The 24798-nt window shown below is 42.1% G+C and overlaps 1 protein-coding gene across 1 annotated transcript in view; it reads left to right on the top strand.

Moving 5' to 3' along the window:
• Positions 1-24798, top strand: part of LOC118998271 (zinc finger protein 814-like) — a 29920-nt gene extending 5122 nt beyond the window's left edge. The window contains 5 exon segments of the mRNA XM_037062334.1: positions 4514-6452; positions 12927-13107; positions 16649-16810; positions 17126-17252; positions 22528-24798. Of these exon segments, the coding sequence (XP_036918229.1) occupies positions 4514-6452; positions 12927-13107; positions 16649-16810; positions 17126-17252; positions 22528-24311 (4193 nt within the window). The 3' untranslated portion in view covers positions 24312-24798.

Raw genomic sequence — 24798 nt, 5'->3', positions numbered from 1 at the left:
GAATGAGGGGCGGGGCCTTAGGTGTTCACCAGGGCAGGGTGACCCAGTGCTGGGTTGTGATGCTACATGTGGGGGCGGGGTCAGAGAGGGGCAATGCCATTTGTTCTGCTCTCTCTCAGATTTCGGTCTCCTCTGCTGCTTCCTGCAAGCCAACTGGGACCCCCTGGTGCCGGCTCCTGGGGGTGTGGGCCTGTGCACCTCCAGGACCCTGTGGGTCTCTCCAGTGAACTCTCTGTGAGCCTGGAAGCTTCTCCTGGCACCTCGACCCCGAAAGTTTTCCCAGTTGGTGCTTTTAGGCTTTAATTCCCGTCACTGGGGCCCTAGCCTGTGTGGTCTGTCTCACTGCTTTCTCCTTCACCTGGTTTATCTGAGTGTGAATGTGTGACCCAGTCAGCCAGCTGCCTTGTGCCCCCACTGGGTCCTCCCGTTGCCACCCCACACCTGGGATCTGTCAACCACCGCCTGCATGCCTGGGTCAGTCTGGCCACCTTTTCCTGTGCGACCCCATCCGCCATCCACTGACTCCGTCTCTCTTTCGGGTCTGGCTGAATGGTTCACTGTTGTTGGACTTCTGTACAGTTCAATTTTCTGTGTTTTGGTTGCGTTTTTTTACTTAAACTTCGTTGTCTTTAAACTTGATTCTGTGAGGAGGCACAGTGTTTCCACCTATGCCTCCATCTTGACTGGAAGTCCTCTCATTTCTTTTTAAGTACATTTGATTCTTGTTTCTTTTGTTTAGTGTAGGTGAAGGTTTGGCAATTTTGTGTGTGTTTCAAAAAAGAGCTCCTGATTATGATATTCTTTTGTTCTTGATTTTCTTGCCTTTATTCCATGTATGACTTTTTAATATGTATTGTTTTTTCCTATACTAACTTTGGGTTTAGTATCTTCATGATTTTCTAGGTTCCTGAGGTGCAAGTTTAGGTCGTTTATTTGAGATCTTTTGTTTTTAGTTGGGCATTTATCACTAAAAAATGTGCTGTTAGCATTGCATTTTCTGCTCCACATATGGAAGCTTTGGTTATTGTGTTTTTCTTTCCTTTTGCCTCTAGATGTGTATTAATTTATCTGTCATTTTTTCTTTGACACTGTGGTTGTTCACGGGTGTTGTGTTTAATTTTATGTTATTTGTGAATATTCATTTTTCTTAACACTAAAATTGATTTCTTGTGTTCTGTCACTGTGATTAGATAAGACACTTGAAGTGGTTTTTCTGAAAGTTTGGGACTTGTTTTTGGATCTAACATGAGATCTACCTAGAGACTATTTCAAGTGCCCCTGACAAAAATGCATCTTCTAGGCCCTGGCTGGTGTAGCTCAGTGGATTGAGCGCGGGCCTGCGAACCAGAGGATCGCGGTTTGATTCCCAGTCAGGGCACATGCCTGGGTTGTAGGCTGGTTCCCTGAAGGCCAACTCCCAGCAGGGGATGCACGAAAGGCAACCATACATTGATGTTTCTCTCCCTCTCTCCTTTCCCTCTAAAGATAAATAAATAAATAAAATCTTTAAAAAAATGCATCTTCTGCTGCATTTGGGTGGAATGTTCTGTGTAAGTTTATGAGTTCTGTTTTTTCTAAAGTGTAGTTAAGCTTCAGTGATTCCTTAGTGCTTTTAGATGGGTGATCTAGTTATTGGTGACAGAAGAATAGTGAAATTCACTACTACTACTGAACTATACTGGGCTTCTTTTATATGCCTTCAGTTCTGATATGATTTGCTTAATATAATTAATGTATGCTGTTGGATGCTTAATCCATAACATTGTTGCCCTCTTGATGAATTGACTCCTTTATCATTCTGTGATGACCTTTATCATTTGTGACAATATTTGAGGTCATCTTTGTTGGATAGAATTTTACCTACTCCTACCTTCTCTTGGTTTTATGTCCAAGGAATGTGTTTCCCTGTTTTTGATTTCAGGCCATTTATGTCCATAAACATTTAGGGTATCTCTTATAGGCAACATATATTGTGTTTTATTTTTTTTATTTTTTTTATTTTAATCTTTCCATCTACTCTGCCTTTCCCTGGAGAATTTGTTATACAGCCAACTACTGCCACTTACTTGTTGGATTGTGGCTGTTTTGTAGTTCATTTGTTTATTTTTCTGTGTCTTTGTTTTCTCTTGTGATTCCATCACTTTCTACAGTGGTATTCTTAAATTTCTTTTTCTTTTTTTTTTTGTATTTGTTACATAGGTATTTGCTTGTGGTTTTCCAAAGACTTACATAAAACAACCGATTCACTCAACACTATTTCTTCTGATGGCAACTTCAATTGCATTCAAAATTTCTACCCTTTGACTCTTTACCACATGTCCACTTTAAATATTGTTGGCATCGCAATTCTCATCTTTTAATGTTGTATATCTATTAATGTACAAAATGTTAGCTTTGTTGTTTTTACTAGTTTTAATTTTTACACTTAAAATAGTGCTTAATAATGTATGTTCCACCAATGCAGTGTTGAAATATTGTGAATTTGATTCCATTATCAGCGTTAGGAGTGAGTTTTATACGTCTGTTATGCGTTCATGTTTCTGTTAAGTATTCTTTCATTTCACCTTGAAGAACTTTTGTATTTCTAATGAGTCAAGCTGAGTGATAATGAAGTTACTCAGCTTTTGTCTGGGGATGTTTTTCTTATTTCTGAAGAACAATTTTTCTCGATAAATACTGTTGGTTTGCAGATTTTATTTTTTTTAGTGTTTTCAATATATCATTTGATTGTTTTCTAGTCTTCAACTTTTTCTCAGGGATATTTACTTTATAACATTATGGGTACATTGTTTCTGTGAGAAATGTTTCTGTTCTTTTTGTGCTTTCAAAATTTTCTTTGCATATTTGACATTTTTAGTACAATGTTCTTGGTGAGGCTTACATCCATGAAATTGCACAGGGAACTGTGAGAAAAAGCAAACTTGATTTTTCTCATGTCTTCTCTGATTTGGGAAGTCAGTCTTCAGAATAGATTTTTATAAACGTTCTACCTATTTTTTTCTTTTTCTCATGTTTTTTGTTTCAGTGTTCCAGGGACTCCTGTGGTTCCAAATAACAAAGTTTCTTAGGGTTTTTCTCTAAACAGATCACTAGGGTCAGTGCTACCACAAGCATGGTGGCTGACAGAGGTAACTTTGAGCTTGTCTTCTGTGCTTCACCATCTGCACATAGCTTTGCTCAGCCAGTCCTTTTATTCAATATTTCTGAGTAGTTCTCCATTTTTGGCTTTTCTGCTTTGCTGTTTGCCTTAATGAGCTCTTATTCCCCTCCTCCAGGACTGTTTTTGTTCATGGATAGCTGTGTACTTGCTTATGGAATATGGAGATATCCTCCTGTCTTCTATTTTGCTATTTTGCTGATGTTACAAAGATCTTTTTGCTGGGTCTGTTTTGTGCTGTCCTGTTCTATGATAGTTGCTTACTGTCCATCTCTTCAGTTTCTCTTTTTGGATTTCTTGTTCTGAATCCCATGAATGGCTCAACTGAGAGTTAAGGGAAGAGTTATTTGTGCATCACAGGAGGGGTATGACTCCACGTATGGCTGTGTGGGCTCAGAAGGGGTGCTGACGTGGTGAATGGCAACTGGTGAGGGCTTGATGCCTGGGCTTTATTAAAGTTATAACTAGGAACCCATTTATTTAACAATATATTGTTATCATTCTTAATCTACTTAATCTACCACAGCTTAATCTTCTTGTTCTTATTGTTGATACTTTTCCTACTACTCAGTTCTAATAGTTATCATTTTTCTTAGGATTCACAGCCTGTGGATAATTTCTGTTTTTCTAAACCCTTCACTTCAACCATTTCTCTCACACATCTCTCCTTACTACCCTCCAAACTTGATTAAAACCCACAGAGACTCACAGAGTGCACATTTTCTTCTGTTTTTGAGTATTATTTTTTAATCATTACCCATGGATATATTTATTGATTTTAGAGAGTTGAAGAAGTGATGTATAGGGAGAGATGTGAGAGAGAAACATCAGTCGGTTGCCTCTCGCATGCACTGTGATTGGTGACAGGGATTGACCCTGCAGCCTCGGTATGTGCCCTGACCAGGAATCAAACCCACAGACTTGTAGTTTACGGGACAATGCTCCAACCGAGTAAGGCACAACAGTTAGGGTTCACATATTCTTACACTAACCTGAAGTCATGTGCTGTGATACAATTGATTTTTATGTGTTTGGGCACTTTCAACTTCTTCTGCATAGACTGTCATCACCAGAAGGAAAGATCCTTCAGGAAGCCATTTGTGGAAGAACAGCTAGTAGGCCCTGCCTTTCGTCTTTGTTTTTCATGTAATGGTTGTATCTTTTTTGGTGAGGTCTTCATCATTTATTGACCTTTTGGGACAACCAATAGTAACAGCCATTTCCACAGATTCTAACTTGTTGTCTTGAAATTTAGCCCATAGAATCATGTCTAGCTTTGCAAAAGGGACTTTGTGTTGGGACTATTCTTTTTCTACTAACTCAATGATAAATTCACTGGTGTTTGTTTTTGTGCAGGTTGCTGCTGTGGAGCCATGGATGTGGAGGCTCCCACTGACCAGAACCTTCCTGTAAGAGTGTTGCAGGCAAAGGATCCCAAGGCAGCTTTGTCTTCCAAGAAGAGCCACCCCTGTGACAGTTGTGGGTGTGTCTTGAGAGAAATTTTTCTCTTGGTTGACCAGCAGGGAACTCAACAGAGAGAGAAACTGCTGAGGTGTGGGGCATGTGCAAAAGAGTTTTGTTTCATTGCAAAGCATCACCAGCACCAGGAGCAGCACTTGAGACAGAAGTCTTTTGTAAGAGGTGTGGACAGAGCCTCACTTGTGAAGGGCTGCAATTTCAATGTGTCTGAAAGGACTTTTACGTACAAGGAGCTTGAGCAGAACGTTTTTACAAACTCAGGAAATATCCAACAACAAGCTCCTAACACTAAGGAAAGAGCAAATGAAATGTCAACATTTGGGGAGGATTTTCAAAGGAAAAATATTTATCATACAACAAAAGAATGTAAGAAAGCCATTGACTGTGAACACACACCTCGTCTAGACCAAGCTGTCCAAACTGGAAGACGATATTATGCGTGCCATGAATGTGAAAAATGTTTTCTAGAAATCTCAGGTCTTTGTTATCATCAGAAAGTTCACACTGGGGAAAAGCCATTGACTAGTGGCTCTGCCCTTCGGAAACATCACAGAGATCACACTGGAGAAAGGCCTTTTCAGTGTGATGAATGTGGGAAATCTTATACCAGAGGCTCTGCCCTCCATAAACACCAAAGAGTTCACACTGGAGAAAGGCTTTATGAGTGTGGTACATGTGGGAAGTGTTTTACCAGTAACTGTGACCTCCTTTATCATCAGAGAGTTCATACTGGAGAAAGGCCTTATGAGTGCCGTGTATGTGGGAAATCTTTTACCTGGAGCTCGAATCTCCGTAAACATCAGAGAGTTCACACGGGAGAAAAGCCTTATGAATGCAGAGAATGTGGGAAATCTTTTGCCAGTAGCTTTGCCCTCCGTAAACATCAAATAGTTCACACTAGAGAAAGACATTATGTTTGTGGTGAATGTGGGAAATCTTTTACCAGTAGCTATGACCTCTGTAAACATCACAGAGTTCACAGTGGAGAAAGATCCTATGAGTGCAGTGAATGTGGGAAATCTTTTACCAAGAGCTCTGCCCTCCTTATACATCACAGGGTTCACACTGGAGAAAGGCCATATAAGTGTCATGTATGTGGGAAATCTTTTACCTGGAACTCTAACCTCCGTAGTCATTATACAGTTCACACTGGAGAAAGGCCTTATCAGTGCAGTGAATGTGGGAAATCGTTTACCACAAGCTCTGCCCTTCATAAACATCACAGAGTTCACACTGGAGAAAGACCTTATGAGTGTGGTGAATGTGGGAAATCTTTTACCAGGAGTTACACCCTCTGTTATCATCAGAGAATTCACAAAGGAGAGAAGCCTTATGAGTGCAGTGAATGTGGGAAATCTTTTACGAAGAGTTGGGCCCTCCGTATCCATCAAAGAGTTCACACTGGAGAAAGGCCTTATGAGTGTGGTGAATGTGGGAAATCCTACGTCAGTGGGTCTGGCCTGCAAAATCATTGGAAAGTTCATACTGGAGAAAGGCCTTATGAATGTTTTGAATGTGGGAAATCTTTTGCTAGTAGTTCTGCCCTTCATAAACATCACAGAGTTCATACTTAAGAAAGGCCTTTTCAGTTTGCTAAATATGGGAAATCTTTTACCAGTAGCTCTGACCTATGGAAACATCACATAGTTTACACTGGAGAAAGGCCTTATTAGTGCAGTGAGTGTGGGAAATCCTTTACCTATAACTGCCACCTCTGTTAGCATCAGAGGGTTCACACAAAAGAAAAGCCTATGATTGCAGTGAATGTAGAAAACATCTGTAACATTAACCTCGTTGTCATCAGAGTGTTCACCTAGTAAAATGGCCTTTTATGCCTGCAGGGAATGTGAAATTTTTTTATTTATCAGTAACCTTTATTATCATCAGATAGTTCACCCAGGGGATGGCCTTATATCCCTATTGAAAGTGGAAAATCTTTTACTGGTAGCGATGGCTATCATTGACCTTGGGTCTCAAAGACTAAGTTCTTATTAAGGAAATTTGGGAAATCTTTTATTTTCTAGCCATTTCTTCTGTTATCTTCTGAGAGGTGACTCAAGAAAAGGATTTATATATGCAGGCAATATGAAGAATTTTTATTATTGTAGAACTAAGCTCCATTATATTCAGAGATTTCACTCTGGTACAAGGCCTTTTGAGTACAGTGGACACGGGAAATGCTTCTTCTATCTTTAACTCCTGTTATCAAGGAGTTCACACTGGAGATAGGCCTTATGTGGACATAAAAGGTGGGAAATCTCTTATCTCAGTCATCACCACCTTAAACACACTTCACACTGGGTAAAGGCTTTTAGTGTGAAGTGAATATAAGAAACCAACAAAGCTATACCTTTTTGACCTTGGAGAGTTCTCACTGTAAATGCATAGATTTTAGGAAATGTTCTGGGTTTTTTTTGTTTGTTTTGTTTTTCAGTATAATGACACTGAAGTCAAATTGCTGAGGAAACATCTGACTTTAATGTTTTATCAGTGTTCTCAGTGTGGGCCTGTGTCATAAGTTTAATGTTTAAGTTTTGCAGGACCTCACAAAGTATTATTAAACTGTGTCTTTATGGACTGTTTTGGGCTGTCTTTTTTTTTTTATCCCCACCCCAGGACATTTTATTTTACTGCTTTTAGAGAGACAGGAAGGGAGAGAGAGAAAAATTGATTAGTTACATGCTCCAATCAGGGTTCTCATTCCTAACCTACTTGTGTGCCCTGACCGGGAGGCAAACCTGCAACTTTTCACCTCTGGATTATGCTCTAACCATAAAGGGACTAGGGCCCTTTATGCCTTTTTACTCATTGTGTATGAGGGTTGCATTTCCCCCCTTCCATTTCAGCATTTTCCCATAGCAAAATATTGATTTGTACAAGTTTTGTTAATTTTAGCTCTTCCTGAGTGTGTATGCGCTCTTTTAGTTGCATTTCTGTAATGATTCATGATGAGCGTTTTTCAGGAGTGTATGTACTGCTGTTGTGTTTTTAGTGAAACATTGTTAAATGTGTGCTCACCCACTTACCTATTCTGTCATGATTTTGGGCTCTTCTTTAACAAATAGGGCAGTGAAATAGCAAAGATACGTGTTGCAATGTCACCCACTTTGACTTTTTGAATAAGAAGTAATTTTTGGTTTATGGAATAATTGTTTTTAATAGTGGCAAATATGACCTAATCATTGGAATTTTCTTTTATTGTACACAGTGTAATAGGTACATATTATGTACTCTAAAGAATAATCTGCATTATTAACATACTTCATCAACTTTGTAAGTAATGTAGAAGTATTACTACATTTAGTAATATAATAAAAAGCCTTACTTGTTGGAGTTCACCCATGTTTATGGTCTAATGTCTAGGGTTGGCTGCCTGCAGCAGCATTTGCAGGTGTACCGGGTGGTAAGAGGGTGAATGGATATTTGTGGATCCTCAAAGCCCTCCTGGAGGCCAAAGGGTAGAAGTCAGTATTTAGACTTCCCATACCCTCGGCCATGCAATTTGGGATTCATTTTAAGATTATGGAACATTTTTATGATTAAAGGAACATAGTGCACTTAATGGGCCTCAGTTTCCTCCTGTGCAAAATATGGGTGAACAGCATCTTTTATCCCGGCCTTGGTGCTCATTTCAAAGGCAGTAGCTATAACCTGATCCCACCAGTTATCTCCCGTGGGAGCCATGCACAGGCCACACACCGCAGACCTGCCCCTGGTGCTTGTGAAAAGTAAATGGAGCTTCTCTCTGATCCCCCATTATCAGCTGCAGTCCACACAGACCCCACATGGGACAATGTGGCTTCAGGGTTTCCCATATGGGTTCCCCAGTGTGGCATCTCTGGGTGATCATAAAACTCCCCCAATCTCACTTCACTACATGAAATTAACGAAGGCACAGACCATGGGCCTTTTGAGACTCAACAGAGGTAATGAAATTCAGTAAACACGTTTGGGTACTTGTATAACAGGATTTGCTGTTTGATTATTTCCTTCTTAATTCAACTGCCTCCTGTGAGTTAATAACTTACTGTATTTTGGGGGAAATGAGGGATCAGGAAGAAGGTTTTTCCAAGGTCAGAGCAGACGACTGTCGGATCCAAAATGCTGGATTCATGGGCCCTGGCTGGTGTAGCTCAGGGGATTGAGCACGGGCCTGCGAACCAGAGGAACGCGGTTCGATTCCCAGTCAGGGCACATGCCTGGGTTGCAGGCGGGTTCCTCGCAGGCCAACTCCCAGCAGGGGACCCACAAAAGGCAACCATACATTGATGTTTCTCTCTTTCTCCTTCCCCTCTAAAGATAAATAAAATTTATAAAAAAAAATGCTGGATTCAAACTCATGAATCTGGTGGTGAACTGGGGATGCTGTCTATTGTGTATTAAGGCCTCAGTGCAAGGCAGGGAGACAGCAAAGACTGCTGAAATGGGAAACTCAGCTGTTGCTGCTGTTTTTATTGCAATTATCATGATTTTTGTGCATGTTGCTGATGTCTTAAAGGGCTTAACATCTGCCTTACAGCATTCATGGGAATCCTGTCTGATTTCCAGTGATGTCCCCAGGGAAAACAATGTTGAGCCTTGGCTGCATTTTGTCAATTGGCTTTTGAGGATAGTGGGACGTGATATCTGGGACATTTTGAGAAGTGATGCTGGAGACCTATTGTATTGTTATCTCCCTGGTGTTCACCTCTTCATACAGGAAACTGAGTGCCCACTTGATCCTTTACTCCATCCAGGACTGGGTGGAGGAGACGATGGTGCTCACCCTGTATTCCATGCAGCCATGACCATTTCCAGCAGCCTCATCCTCCATTCCAGTGTCTCTGTCTGCACCAGAGATCGCTGGGTAGGAACGTGATCCTTCTGGTTGGATCAGAACCCTCATCTGCTGCCTAGTGCACTCTGGTCACAACTGAGATTCTTATTCCTGATTGCTTGACACGGGCCCGTTGGCAAAATCGGGTTGAATCTATGTCTCCACACCCAGTTAGCAGAATTATGTAGCTCTCAGGATTTTTCAGAGAAGGGGATCCGCGCTGAGCATCCTTCATGGTATTTGCAATCTGCTTCCATGACATTTTTTTAACAATTCATTTAAAGTCACCAGGTGGCTTGTATGTACACTCTGAAAATGGACTCCAGTTCTGTTTTTTCCCTCCTCACTGCTGTCAGTAGAATGTCCTGGATTAGAGTTGAATCTCTAAAGCCCTATGTGGTACTGGTTTTTTATTTTTAACAGAGGGAGCAGTGCTGAGCAGCCCTTGGGAGTGACTTCAGACATTAGAGCATTACTTTGATGTCATTGAATTTTCATGGTAACCTATCATTTAGTGGTAAGTCAAGGTGATTTTCCCCATTTTTATAGAGATACAAATACACTTTTTAGTGTTCAATCTATATAGTAAGAATGAAGTTTCCATCATGTTGAAGAGAATAATAACCATGGGAACAGCTATGGTCCCCTAAGCAGAGATGAGGTGTCAGTTCATTTGCAGGCTCAGTTCAAACTCGTCTTATTGAATTCTAACATCCTCCCCACACTTTAGCTTGAAGTTTCTTTAAGTGCTTGACTGTATCACTATTTGTATTGTAGAACCATTTATTGTCAGGTTTTTCAAGTGTGTCTTGGTGTCTCACAAAACATAATTCCGCAATATGTTCCTAAAACTATTGCATTGACAGTATCACACCCTGTCACCTATGAATCAGTAATTATGTCTGTTACTCACAATTTCTCTTTTATTATGATAATTACAATACAATCTTCACATTAACAAAAATTCCAGTAACTTTGTCGCAATTATTTCTGCCAGTTTTTTCAACAATTTTCTTTATTGACATTCAGATTACAAGTAAGTAGACACCTATTTAAGTTTCTGTTATGCATTTTTTTATTTTCAAAAGGGTCCTATATTCTTATGCCATACTTGTCATTTGTATGATTGGATAACTGGGGGGTTAATGTAGTAAAATTCCTCAGACTTCCCCATGTGTGCACACCCCCCTTTACTGAGATGTGCTTTACTGAGCTTGAGAGATAATGCGTTCTCTTCAGTAGGAACACAAGACCCTCTACCTGCAAAATGATTGCTTGCAACTTAACGAAGGCTCAGATAATGGTTCGCCTTTTTTAATCAATAAAGTATTTTTACAGCATGGTATGTATGTTTTCATTTTGTGCTAGTAATGTTGCATATTTAATAGACTACATTATGCATCGGGGAACCCGGGCATGTGCCCTGACTTTGAATCAAACAGGCAACCAGGCCAGAACTCAATGCACTGAGCCACACCAGCCAGGGCTGAATATTATTTTTTGATTTTAGAAAGAGAGAAGAAGGGATAGGGTAAGAGAGAGAGAAACAGCAATTTGTTGTTGCACTAATTTATGAAGTCTTTGGTTGATTCTTGCAGATATCAGAGATTGAACCCACAACCTTGGCATATCATGAGATGGTGCTCTAACCTACTGAGCTATCTGGCCTGGGCTGAGAGATTAACTTGAACTATGGATTTTGTCAGATGGCTACAAGATTTATGAGAATGATCACTTAGTAAGAATTCATGAGACCTTGAGAAAGAGAGGTCAGTCAGATGTAGTAAGTTGTGAGCTAGGATATTTAGAAGAGTTGAGGAAAGCCATGACATCGTGTTTCATTTTTCAGATAATTGTTTACTAATGATCTCATCTCCTCCAGAGGCTCACCTTAGTCTAAGGGTAGCTATGGTTCAGTAGGTTGACTCCATGGCCAGATTGTTTCGTGTAAATTGATTGAATTACCTTCACCAAGAGAGGATAGTTGGCCCTCCCACTCACTGTGAGGAGTTCCTCATCACATCTGTGCCTCTTGTGAAACATGAGCTTGGGCCCAACTCTCTGAATGATCATGTCCCAGGAATAAGGGAGCAGGTACAGCTCATGAGTGTGGCCCATTTGTGTTGATGGCCAACACATTGCCCTAGATGTTCACCAGCTTTCAGACAACAGGGTCATCTGTGGTGGTGAGTATGTGGAAAATGGTCCTGATGCTCCCCTGTGGCTTGTTGGCTTATTTCATGGAGCTGCAGTGAAAGGTTTTATCATGGTATTCTAGGGTCATACATCACTCAACGCCTTGTGGCTCAGACACTTCCAAGTAGAACATCCTCGCTAGTGGAGGTAGGTTCATTTCTCTCTCAGCTTCCCGTTTCAATAAACTTCAGAGTCTCATGGTGTCTGTCACGTTTGGTTCCATTTTTTCTCCTCCAAATGTTCCTGGATTTTTTTCTACTAACGTATTTCCTTGGTGCTTTTAGGTAATATGTTCAGGTTCAACTACTCTCTGTATTTTGTATCTTTGTCTTGGCTTAGGTTCTGCTGTGAAAGTATCATCGGATTCAGTTGGTAGGCTGCCTTCTCTGTAATGCGATGTCAGAACCAGCTGAAAACAGTTTCATCCTCCTTGCGGAGCATATTGACTTCACTACAAAACTGAGAGGGGTACTGGCCCTGGCTGGTGTAGCTCAGTGGATTGAGCGCGGGCTTGCGAACCAGACAATCGCGGTTCGATTCCCAGTCAGGACACATGTCTGGGTTGCAGGCCGGTTCCTTGCAGGCTAACTACCAGCAGGGGACGCACAAAAGGCAACCATACATTGATGTTTCTCTCCCTCTCTCCTTCCCCTCTACAGATAAATAAATAAATAAAATCTTTAAAAAAAAAAACTGAGAGGGGTACTAACGTTAGCATGTCACTTCTATCTTGGTATGTGGCAGGAATCCAGTCTGTATCCTTTGTGAGCTGAGATCTTTGTGGCTGAATGGCTGCTAGTAGTATTCCAAAACTCATTGAAAACTGTATAAGGGACCCCACCCAACCTGAGGAGTTGTCTTGGATCCAGGGTGTCCTAGGTTCCCAGTCTTCTAAAACCTGCAACCCCCTCAGCCAGTCTGGATAGTGAATGATGATTTGAGACCCAGACCTGGACACCTACTGCAATCTGAGAAACAAACAAAAAAAATTGTTTAAAATTAAATTTTAAATTTTTATTAACACATCAGTTATTTAATTAGGTTTTTAAAAAGAAATTTAGAACTGCATTTTGTGAGGATAAAGTCCATTGGTGAGAGCAAACAGATGGGAGGTAGCTCTGGAGCTAAGGAACTGCTTTGATTTTTCCCTGAATTTGTGAGTCCACGGCTTTCTGATCACCCTTGCATTGGTCTGTAATCTTGTATTTCTCTTTCTTGGTGTCATTGACCTCCCCATGTAGTGTCTGGGCTTGCGCAGGTTTGTCTTCTTGATGTAAGCATCAGTGAGATACTGGAGGATTTTCACACCGCGGATATCAATTTTGGTGGAGGTGGCGATGACAAATTTCTGGAATGTTCTATGCAGAGGAACTTGATTAAGGGCCAGAGGTCCAGTCACAAGCAGCCAGCCACTGCTCAGCTGCTTCAGGCAAACCACCCTCTTGCCTCTTGCGCGCCCGTGAGGATGATCAGAATGGTCCTGGGAGTGATGGGGGCCCATGGTTCTATCACGTGTTGACTGAACGGCTTCTTGCCATGGTTCAGCAAGCTTCTGAGGCAACAAGCTTTATCAGCAGGATAGTGTCTAGGCATTTTACGAAGTTTCATCAGTCAAGGAGGTACCACCATTCTTGTTGCCACCAACTGGTTTACATAACTTTCTCCTTTTTCTTTTCAGTGCAGGAGTTAGCTGCAGAATGCTTCCTCTCATTCATGACCTTCCAGGAATACATAGCTGACTGGGAATACCTGCCAATTCCTATCACTAGGACAGGGTTTCGGCTGCAGTGGGGCTTCCCCTTCTTAGGCGTCTTGGCCTTGAGGTTACCCTTTTTAACCTTGCCACGAACGTCAGCGCTCTTGGCTTTGGGTTTCTTCACCTTAGTATCCGGCTTCTCCGTTTTTTCACCCACCGTCTTGCGAGATGGCAAAACATTTGAATTTTTAAATAGGGAAAAGCTTCTTACAGAATTACTATTTTTTTAAATGTTAAAGATTTTATTTACTTATTTTTAGAGAGAGGAAGGCAGGGTAAAGGGAGGGAGAGAAACATCAGTGTGTTATGCATTTTATGGAGAGGAAAGGAGAGAAAGAGAAATGTTGATATGTTATCCCACTGATTTATGCTGCATTGATTGGTTGATTCTTACAAATGGCCTGAGTGGGCATTGAACCCACAACTTTGTGTCAGATCTTCTCACCAACTGAGCTCCCTTCATGTGATGTAAAAGAATTCTCACCTAAACATGGGTCAGCTTTCATTATAAATGTGTACTTCTTCAGTTCTCTAAATATAATTCCTGAACATGTGTCTAATTGTCTTGTAACAGAGCCACTTTGGGTGTTGCTCAAAGCCAAAGAAACCGGTGACTCCCAAAGTCAGAGTCTTCTGAAAAGGAAGAGAACTATTTATGTAAAAGTTGTACAGGTTTAGAATAATGGCAGAATTTTGTCGTTCAATCCCACTCCCTTTAGAAACAAACAAAAGAAAAAACACCCACAAACACACAGCCCTGCCTCTTCTTGCTAAAGCAAGCCAGTCAGGGGTGCTGTCTCCGAGGAAGAGAAATAGAAGTCTGTAGCCTAGCTGGTAGGTTCCTGTCTTTATTCCAGCTTCTTCCTGTTGTCGGTGCTCAGCTAGGCTCCTGCTCCTAATCCAAAACCACGTGGCACTCCCTCATGGCAGGCTGGCAGGGGTCATTTTGCACCCTTTCAAACTGTGTGGCCGAGACCCCTGCCGACTTGCTGTATGGACAAGAGGCTTCTTCCCAAGTGGCATGGTCAAGAGGGCAATGGCTGCCCCACACTTGGGTTTAAATCCTGGCGTGGATCTTCCTCCTGCACCCCATTTCTGACTCCTTCCACAAAGGGTTACATCTGCCCTTCCTTGTGTCACCTGCCTTTCTCATCTGCCATTTGTTAGTCCTGGCAAAGAGGGCCCCCGGGGGTAGGAGCTGCCTCAGAAAAGGCACAGCAAGCCCTGCAGCTGCGTGCTTAGTTGAGGTCACACCCGCACCCCCGACTTAGAGAGCAGCAGGCACATTGCTTGCTAATTTCTTTAGCTGTGCAAGTAACTGTCAANCCTCCTGCACCCCATTTCTGACTCCTTCCACAAAGGGTTACGTCTGCCCTTCCTTGTGTCACCTGCCTTTCTCACCTGCCATTTGTTAGTCCTGGCAAAGAGGGCCCCCGGGGGTAGGAGCTGCCTCAGAAAAGGCACAGCAAGCCCTGCAGCTGCGTGCTTAGTTGAGGTCACACCCACACCCCCGACTTAGAGAGCAGCAGGCACATTGCTTGCTAATTTCTTTAGCTGTGCAAGTAACTGTCAATGGCTCTGCTCCACTGTTTCTTTCCCCGGCCATGTTAGTGGGAGGTTTCCTGTTTGGGGACCCCAATATTCCTTGTCACATTATCACATTGAAATGTCATACCAATCATTATCTCACAAGTTCTCTTGTCATTATAATTACAATCCCATGATCACACTAACAAAAATACCGGCAACTTAGTCAGATATCTATTGTCCTAGTTTTCAAACAACTTTTCTTAGTTGATATTTGAATGACAAATAAATAGTTTTCATTTGTGTTTACATTGTGCATCTTTTTTTCTGTTTTTGAAAGTGTGTCCTATCTTCTGGTGCACTATGTGGCATACACATGATGGGGCGACTGTGTTACTTGTGTGGTAAAGTTTCCCAGGCTGCCCACGGGGGCATGTCCTCTTCATTATGATGTGATTTCTTGTGCGTCAGAAATAATGCGCTGACATCAACAGGAAGGCAAGACACTCCACCTACAAAAGGATGGCATGCAAGTACATGAAGACCTAGATAACAGTTTGTGTTTTTAATCAGTGTAGTGTTTTTTAACTTTTTATTTATTTATTTTTAGAGAGAGGGGAAGGGAGGGAGAAAGAGAGGGAAAGAAACATCAATGTGTGGATGCCTCTTGGGTGACTCAGTGCCATGAACCAGGGAACCTAACTCACAACACAGGCATGTGTCCTGACTGGTAATGGAACCAATGACTGTGGTTTGCAAGCTGGCGCTCAATCCACTGAGCTATAACAGCCAGCACAATCAAATGTGATAAAATTAAGGTATATATTGTTATTCTTTACATAGTGTGATTGCACATTTAACAGACTACATTATACATTAAGGAGCCAACAAATGAGTGTGAAAGCTTTATTGGCATATTTAGTTTGGGGTCTGGAAGTTTACATAAAATTTCTGGGCTGAATTTCTAGAATTGCATGTCTTTGATGTCTTCAACATGTACTCCATGGTTTGCAAAAAGTGTATAATTTAAGTCAGAGACACACGATGAAATCAGCGTGGACTGTAGTCACACAGCTGTTCAGGCAGAGCTCAGACTTCTCGCTGCATCAGACACAGATGCGCTTCAACATTAGTGTATGTGGTATTACATTCACTTTGCATTGTGGGTCTAACTGAGGCAGGATGGTAGCGTTAGGACTGGCGTAACCTCCCCCAACCACCTTCTGCTTGAAAGAGCCACATGCTAGATGGGCTCAAATGGACCCAGGATGTCTGAAGATCAGAAAGTGGTGCAGATCCTTAAGAAAGATTACGAAAACCAACATTTTAAAATAAGGTGGCGGCGGCAGCAGGGCGGGGAGCCTTGCAGGCACGCCAGAGACTACCTCGCCCAAGAAGTGATGCCCGCTGGAGGGCGACAGAGCGCATTTAGTATTCCGAGAATATTCTTGGGGTCTGTAAATCCACTCCTGGAGTCCGGGGGTTAAATGCAGCATCCCAGTCTTGGAGTGCAAGAACTACATTACCCAGGAGGCGGACGTGGAATACAGGGACAACGAGCCAATGAACGCTCCTTAAAAGCATTTCCGTTTGGACACTCAAGTAGGACAGGACTCAGGTCCTCAGTGGCGGGCATTTCCTCTTCTCCCAGTGTGTGTGAGAACTAAGTCAGCATCTTGGGTCTCAAAATCCAATGGAGAAGGTGGGAGAGTAATGGTCACGGCAGCATATTGGATGCCAGGTGATGCTGCGGGGGAGTGAGGCGCCAGGGCGGAGACAGGAGCTCGGTAAACCAGGGACACCCGCCTTGCGCGCCACTGGGGCCCCTCACTGCCCACCGAGTCCGATGGCGGAGGCCATGTGGAGGCACCTGGCTGAGGTGAGTGGCGTCCCGGGCCCTCCCCTCACACCACTGAGGCCTGCAGCCCCGGTGCGGGGCGTCGGGCCCCGCGAGAGTCTGGCGGGTTATGGAAGGGTGGCCCGGGAGGGCGCGCCCTGTGAACAGGTACAGAGGCACCTGAGCCAGGAGGACCCGGGAACCTGGGGTTCTTGGTGTGTCTGCATTCAGCAATCTGAATCCGAGTCGCGTCTTTACTGGGACTTGGAGGGGTTGTCCACGCTGAAGTGGGCCCAGGTTGAATGTGGGGGAGCTTTGTATAGACTGTCCCAGACTCATTTGTATCAATTCTGACAGGTTAGGGTGACCTTTGAGGATGTGGCCGTGTATTTCTCCAGGACAGAATGGAGCCTCCTTAATGCAGCTGACAGACGCCTGTACCTCCATGTGATGCTGGAGAATTTTGCTCTTATATCCTCGCAGGGTAAGACCGTCACTCTCTCCCGGTGACCGTGAGCAGGGTTTGCATTTCCCCCGTGCCCTCTGTTCCCTAGGGTGCGCTCAGTCCTCACCTGTGAGGACGGTGGGTACTGCTTGCTTCAGTTTTCTAGGCAGATCCTGGCCTTGTCAGGCTGCCCTCTTCTCTCCCTGCAGCCCCAGTACCTCCTCTGCAGCACCCTGATAGGGAGGCGTTTGTGGTTGGTGGTCGTGCAGGGAACCGGATTCCATCTTGATTAATGAGGAAATGCGTTTTTTGTATTCTTGTTGGTCATTTGTACATACTTTTTGCAAAAATGTCTCTACATTAGTCGTGCTTTTCACTGTGTTTTGGGGCTAATGATTAGTTTTTTTGTTTTAATTTGTATTTATCGCTTTTTGAAGAGACAGAGAAACATTGATTTGTTGTTCTACTTATTATGATTGATTCTTGTGTGTTCTGAGCATGGGCCTCTGAACCTTTGAGTATCAGATCGTTTGCCCTAACCAACTGAGCTACTGCAGGCCAGGGTGGGCTAATGAGTCTTTTGAATACCTTGTATATTTGATGAATTTCTCATCCGATTCAGGTGCATGTCTTTTTTGCACTCTGCTTTATTGTACTTTGCAGATATTGTGTTTTTTACAAATTCAATATTTTAGGAAACACTTCAGTGAGCAAAGGGACTGCTGCCATTTTAACAGCAGGCTGAGATACTGGTTAGTGATTTTCAGCAATAATCTATTTTTAACCAAGTTATGTAGGGTTTTTTTAGACGAAGCTATTGTGTTAATAGACTGCACTGTAATATAAACATAACTTCTGTATTCACTGGGAAATAAAAAATTGCTGTGACTTTTTTCCTATGTGGAAATACTTGCTTTATGGTGGTGCTCTGAACTGAGCCAACAGTATCTCAGAGGGTTACCTCTACATGGTTTCTGAGTGTTTGTTTCCGTTCTGTAGCTGTTTTTTTCATTTTGTTAATCATTCTGCTGTGCAGAAAGTTGTTTGTGTTTTCGTAGTTAGGATTGTTTATTTTTGGTTTTTGCCTGGTAGTTGGTGTCCCATCAGGGAAATTGTTTCCAATATATATCTCCAAAGCTTTTTTTCTCTGTTGTCTTGAAGGAATTTTAGGATTTCAGGACTGACATTTAATTTTCTTATTACTTTGGAACGAATATTATCAGTGGTGTCCGGATTGCTTTTGTTCTTCAAGTTCTTTTCAGGCTTCCTACATTTGACAATTGTTTTTTTTTTTAAATTTTCAGGTGAAATGCTGTTGGAATTGTGATGGGGATTGCATTTAATCTGTAGATTGCTTTGGGTATTATAGGCATGTTAACAATATTAAGTTTTGAAATCCATGAACACAGGCTGTCTTTGTACTAATTTATATTTTCTTTTTTTTTTTAAGATTTTATTTATTTGTCTTTAGAGGGGACGGGAAGGAGAGAAGGAGAGAAACATCAAGGTGTGGTTGCCTCCCTTGTGTCCCCTGTTGGGAATAGCCAGCAACCCAGGCATGTGCCCTGACTGGGAATCGAACCACGATCCTTTGGTTCGCAAGCCTGCACTCAGTCCACTGAGCTATACCAGCCAGGGCTTATGTTTTCTTGAACTTCTTTCATCATTGTCTTTTTCTAGAAGATTTTATTTATTTATTTTTCTTGAGAGGGAAAGCTTAGGAGAAAGAAAGGAGAGAAACACTAATGTGTGTTCACCTCTCACGTGCCCCCAACTGGAGACTTGTACCGTGAGTTAGGCCCCAATCAGGTGTTAAACCTGACACCCTCTGCTTTGGAGGCCAGCACTCAATACACTGAGACACACCATCCAGCACTCATTTCTTTTTCTTTTTTCTTTTTTCTTTTGTATATCTTATTGATTATGCTATTACAGTTGTCCCATTTCCCCCCTTTCCCTCATTATGCCCTGTACCCCCTTTTCCTCCAGTATTCACCTCCCTTAGTTCATGTCCATACGACATACATGTAAGTTCTTTGACTTCTCCATTTCCTATCCAATACTGTTCTTTACCTCCTCCTGTCTATTTTGTACCTAACAATGGTATTTCTTATTCCCTTGACCATTTCCTCCATTCTTCCCCTCCTCCCCCAATCTCCCTCCTTGTGATCTACATTTCTGTGNTGTCACATCAGGGAAATTGTTTCCAATACAGATCTCCAAAGCTTTTTTTCTCTTTTGTCTTGAAGGAATTTTTGGATTTCAGAACTGACATTTAATTTTCTTATTATTTTGGAGCAAATATTATTAGTAGTGTCCAGCTTGCTTTTGTTCCTCAAGATCTTTTCAGGTTTCCTATATTTCACAATTGTTTTTAAAAAAATTTTCAGGTGAAATGCGGTTGGAATTGTGATGGGGATTGCATTTAATCTGTAGATTGCTTTGGGTATTATAGGCATGTTAACAATATTAAGTTTTGAAATCCATGAACACAGGATGTCTTTGTATTTATTTATGTTTTCTTGAACTTCTTTCATCATCGTCTTTTATTTTTTAAATTTTATTTGTTTATTTTTCTTTTTCTTATTTTATTTTAAATATATTTTATTGGTTATACCATTATACTTGTTCTATTCCCCCCTTCATTCCCCTCCACCCTGCACAACCCCTCCCCTACCATTCCTTCCCCCTTTAGTTTATGTCCACGTGTCTGAAGTTCTTTAGATTCTATATTTCCCATACTATTCTTGCCCTCCCCCTATCTATTTTCTACCTACCATCTATGCTACTTATTTTCTGTACCTTCTCCCCTCTTCTCCTCCTCCCATTCCTGTTGCTAACCCTCCATGTGATCTCCATGTCTATGGTTCCGCTCCTGATCTAGCTGTCCTCTTAGTTTGCTTTTGTTTTAGGTGTGGTTGTTAATAACTGTGAGTTTGCTGTCTTTTCACTGTTCATATTTTTATCTTCTTTTTCTTAGAGAAGTCCCTTTAACATTTCATATAATAAGGGCTGGGTGATGATGAACTCCTTGAATTTGATCTTATCTGAGAAGCACTTTATCTGCCCTTCCATTCTAAATGAAAGCTTTGCTGGATAGAGCAATCTTGGTTGTAGGTCTTTGGATTTCATGACTTGAAATACTTCTTTGTAGCCCCTTCTTGCCTGTAAGGTCTCTTTTGAGAAATCCTCTGACAGTCTGGTGGGAACTCCTTTGTAGGTAACTATCCCCTTATCTCTTGCTGCTTCTAGGATTCTCTCCTTCATTTTCTTTTCTTTTCTTTTTTTTTAAGATTTTATTTATTTATCTCTAGAGAGGAAGGGAAGGAGAGGAGAGAAACATCAATGTATGGTTGCCTCTCGTGTGTCCCCCGCTGGGAACTGGCCTGCAACCTCTCCCCTTCATTTTCATCTTGGGTAATGTAATTATGATGTGCCTTGGTGTGTTCTTTCTTGGGTCCACCTTCTTAGGGACTCTCTGAGCTTCCTGGACTTCCTGGAAGTCTATTTCCTTTGCCAGATTGGGGTAGTTCTCCTTTATTTTTTGTTCCAATAAGTTTTCCACTTGTGGCTGTTCCTCTTCCCCTTCTGGTACCACTATAATTCATTCAGATGTTGGAACGTTTAAAGATGTTCTGGAGGTTCCTAAGCTTCTCATTTTTTTGAATTCTTGTTTCTTCATATGTTTCTTTTTGGTCATTTTTTTCTTCCTTCTGGTCCACTCCCTTGATTTGAGTTCCAGTTTTTTTTCCATCACTATTGGTTTCCTGTGCATGTCCCTTCATTTCAATTAGTTTAGCCTTCATTTGTTCCTCTAATTTGTGACTAAAATCAACCAGTTCTGTGAGCATCCTGATCACCAATGTTTTGAACCGTGCATCTGATAGGTTGACTATTTCTTGGTCACTTAGAGTTATCGGCTCTGGGGCTTTGAGTTCTTGAGCCATATTTTGGTCTGTTCATACCTGTTACATATGAGGAGCAGAACCCTGAGTGTTCACCAGGGCGGGGTGACTAAGTCACTGGGTTGTGACGCTATATGTGGGGGTGGGGTAAAAGGGAAGCAATGGCAGGCCCTCTCTGCTGCTTCCCGTTGCTGAGGCCTGCATGGTCTGTCTCACTGCTCACTCCTTTGCTGGTTTATCTGCCCGCGAACTTGTAACCGTGGTCAGCCTGCCGCCTTGCGCCCTCACTGGGTCCACCCGATGCTACCCCAGCTGCCTGGGCGCCTGGGGTGGAGAAATCCTTTCTGCCCAACCCTGCTTCGCTGCTGGCTCCACCTCTCTTACCTATCTGGTTGAACGGTTTGTTGTTGTCGGACTTCCATATAGTTCAATTTTCTGTTCTTTGGCTGCGTCTTTGTTTATTAAACCTTTGTTGTATTCAAACTTGGTTGTGGGAGAAGGCACAGTGTTTCCACCTATGCCTCCATCTTGGCGGAAGTCCCCCCTGTTGTTATCATTCTTAATCTAATTAATCTGCCACAGCTTAGTCTTCTTGTTCTTATTGTTGATACAATTGCAACTACTCAGTTCTAATAGTTATCATTTCTCCGAGGGTACACAGCCTATGAATAATCTCTCTTTTTCTAAACCCTTCACCTCAACCATTTCATTCACACATCTCTCGTAACTACCCTCCAAACTTGATTCATGTCCGCAGAGCTTCACAGTGTGCACATATTCTTCTGTTTTTGAGCATTATATTTTTAATCCGTACCATGGATATGTTTATTGATTATAGAAAGAGGAAGAAAAGATATATAGAGAGAGATTTGAGAGAGAAACATCAGTCAGTTGCCTCTCGCATGCACCATGACTGGTGACAGGGATTGAGCTCACAGCCTAGGTATGTGTCCTGACCAGGAATCAAACCTGCGGACTTTTAGTTTCCAGGCCAATGCTCCAAACAAACAAGTACATCAGTCAGCGTTCACGTATTCTTACTTTGACCTTGAACATCATGTGCTGTGATACAATTGATTTTTATGTGTTTGGGCACATTCAACCTCTTACACAGCCTCTCATTACCAGAAGAAAAGACCCTTCAGGAAGCCATTTGTGGAGGAACAGCTAGAACAGGCCCTGTCTCTCTTCTTTGTTTTTCATCCTGTGGTTGTATGATTTTTGGCGAGGTCTCCACTATTTACTGACCTTTGGGGCCAACTAATAATAACAGCCATTACCACAGAGTCTAACTGTCTTGAAAATCAGCCCATAGAATCATGTCTAGCTTTGCAAAAGGGACATTGTGTGGGAAATATTCTTTTTCTACTAACTCAACATCAAATTCACCGGTATTTGTTTTTGTTCAGGTTGCTGCTGTGGAGCCATGGAGGTGGAGGCTCCCACTGACCAGAACCTTTCTGTAAGAGTGTTGCAGGCAAAGGATCCCAAGGCAGCTTTGTCTTCCAAGAAGAGCCACCCCTGTGACAGTTGTGGGTGTGTCTTGAGAGAAATTTTTCTCTTGGTTGACCAACAGAGAACTCAACAGAGGGAGAAACTGCTGAGGTGTGGGGCATGTGCAAAAGAATTTTGTTTCATTGCAAAGCATCACCAGCACCAGGAGCAGCACTTGAGACAGAAGTCTTTTGTACGAGGTGTGGACAGAGCCTCACTTGTGAAAGGCTGCAATTTCAATGTGTCTGAAAGGACTTTTACGTACAAGGAGCTTGAGCAGAAGGTTTTTACAAACTCAGGAAATATCCAACAACAAGCTCCTAACACCAAAGAAAGAGCAAATGAAATATCAACATTTGGGGAGGATTTTCAAAGGAGAAATATTTACCACACAAAAAAAGAATGTAAGAAAGCCATTGGCTGCAAACACTCACCACTTCTAGACCAAGCTGTCCAAACTGGAAGACGATGTTATGCGTGCCGTGAATGTGAAAAATGTTTTCTAGGAATCTCTGGTCTTCGTTATCATCAGAAAGTTCACACTGGGGAAAAGCCATATGAGTGCAGTGAATGTAGGAAATCTTTCACTAGTGGCTCTGCCCTTCGGAAACATCACAGAGTTCACAGTGGAGAAAGGCCTTATGAGTGCAGTGAATGTGCGAAGTCTTTTACCAGTAGCTCTGCCCTCCATAAACACCAGAGAGTTCACACTGGAGAAAGGCCTTATGAATGTGGTGCATGTGGGAAATGTTTTACCAGTAGCTCTGACCTCCTTTATCATCAGAGAGTTCACACTGGAGAAAGGCCTTATGAGTGCCGTGTATGTGGGAAATCTTTTACCTGGAGCTCTGACCTCCGTAAACATCACAGAGTTCACACCGGAGAAAGACCTTATGAGTGTGGTGAATGTGGGAAATCTTTTACTAGTAGTTCTGCCCTGTGTTATCATCAGAGAGTTCACAAAGGGGAAAGACCTTATGAGTGCAGTGAATGTGGGAAATCTTTCACGAATAGCTCTGCTCTCCGTAAACATCACAGAGTTCACACTGGAGAAAGGCCTTATGAATGCGGTGAATGTGGGAAATCGTATATCAGTAGCTCTGCCCTATATAATCATCGGAAAGTTCATACTGGAGAAAGGCCTTATGAATGTGGTGTATGTGGCAAATCTTTTACTAGTAATTCTGCCCTCCGTAAACATCACAGAGTTCACACTGGTGAAAGGCCTTTTCAGTGTGGTGATTGTGGGAAATCTTTTACCAGTAGCTCTGACCTCAGAAAACATTACAGAGTTCACACTGGAGAAAGGCCTTATGAGTGCAGTGAATGTGGGAAATCTTATTTCAGTAGCTCTGCCCTCTATTATCATCAGAGAATTCACACTGGCGAAAGGCCTTATGAGTGTGGTGAATGTGGGAAATCTTTCACCAGTAGTTCTGCCCTCCGTTATCATCACAGAGTTCACACTGGAGAAAGGCCTTATGAGTGTGGTGAATGTGGGAAGTCCTTTACCTGTAGCTATCACCTCTGTTAGCATCACAGCGTTCACACAAAAGAAAAGCCTTATGAGTGCAGTGAATATTAGAAAACATCTGTAACATCATTTCGTTGGCATCAGAGAGTTCACTTAGTTGATTGGCCTATGGCTGCAAAGAATATGAAATTTTTTTTATCAGAAAGCTTTATTATTATCAAGTAGTTCAGCCAGGAGAGTGGCCTCATGCCTGCAGTCAATGTGGGAAATCCTTTACCAGGAGCCGTGGCTGTCATTGTCCTCAAAGAATTCCCAATGACTAAGTTCTTACAAGTTAAGGAAATTCAAGAAATCTCTTATTTTCTAGTCATTTCTTTTGTTATCTTCTGAGAGCTGATAGGAAAAATGATTTATGTATGCAGGTAATATGAGAAGTTTTTTTCTTGTAGTACTAAGCTCCATTATATTCAGAAATTTCACTCTGATACAAGGCCTTTTGAGTACAGTGGACACGGGAAATGCTTCTATCCTTACTCCTGTTATCAGGGAGTTCACACTGGAGATAGGCCTTATGTGGACATAAAAGGTGGGAAATCTCTTATCTCACAGTCATCACCACCTTAAACACACTTCACACTGGTTAAAGGCTTTGAGTGTGAAGTGGACATAGGAAACCTTTACTGATAAATCTATACCTTTTGACATTGGAGAG

Source organism: Sturnira hondurensis, unplaced genomic scaffold (assembly GCF_014824575.4).
Source record: "Sturnira hondurensis isolate 20B ecotype Veracruz unplaced genomic scaffold, ASM1482457v3 Scaffold0013943, whole genome shotgun sequence".
NCBI classification, from domain to species: Eukaryota; Metazoa; Chordata; class Mammalia; order Chiroptera; family Phyllostomidae; genus Sturnira; species Sturnira hondurensis.
This window is presented reverse-complemented; position numbering and strand designations above follow the sequence as displayed.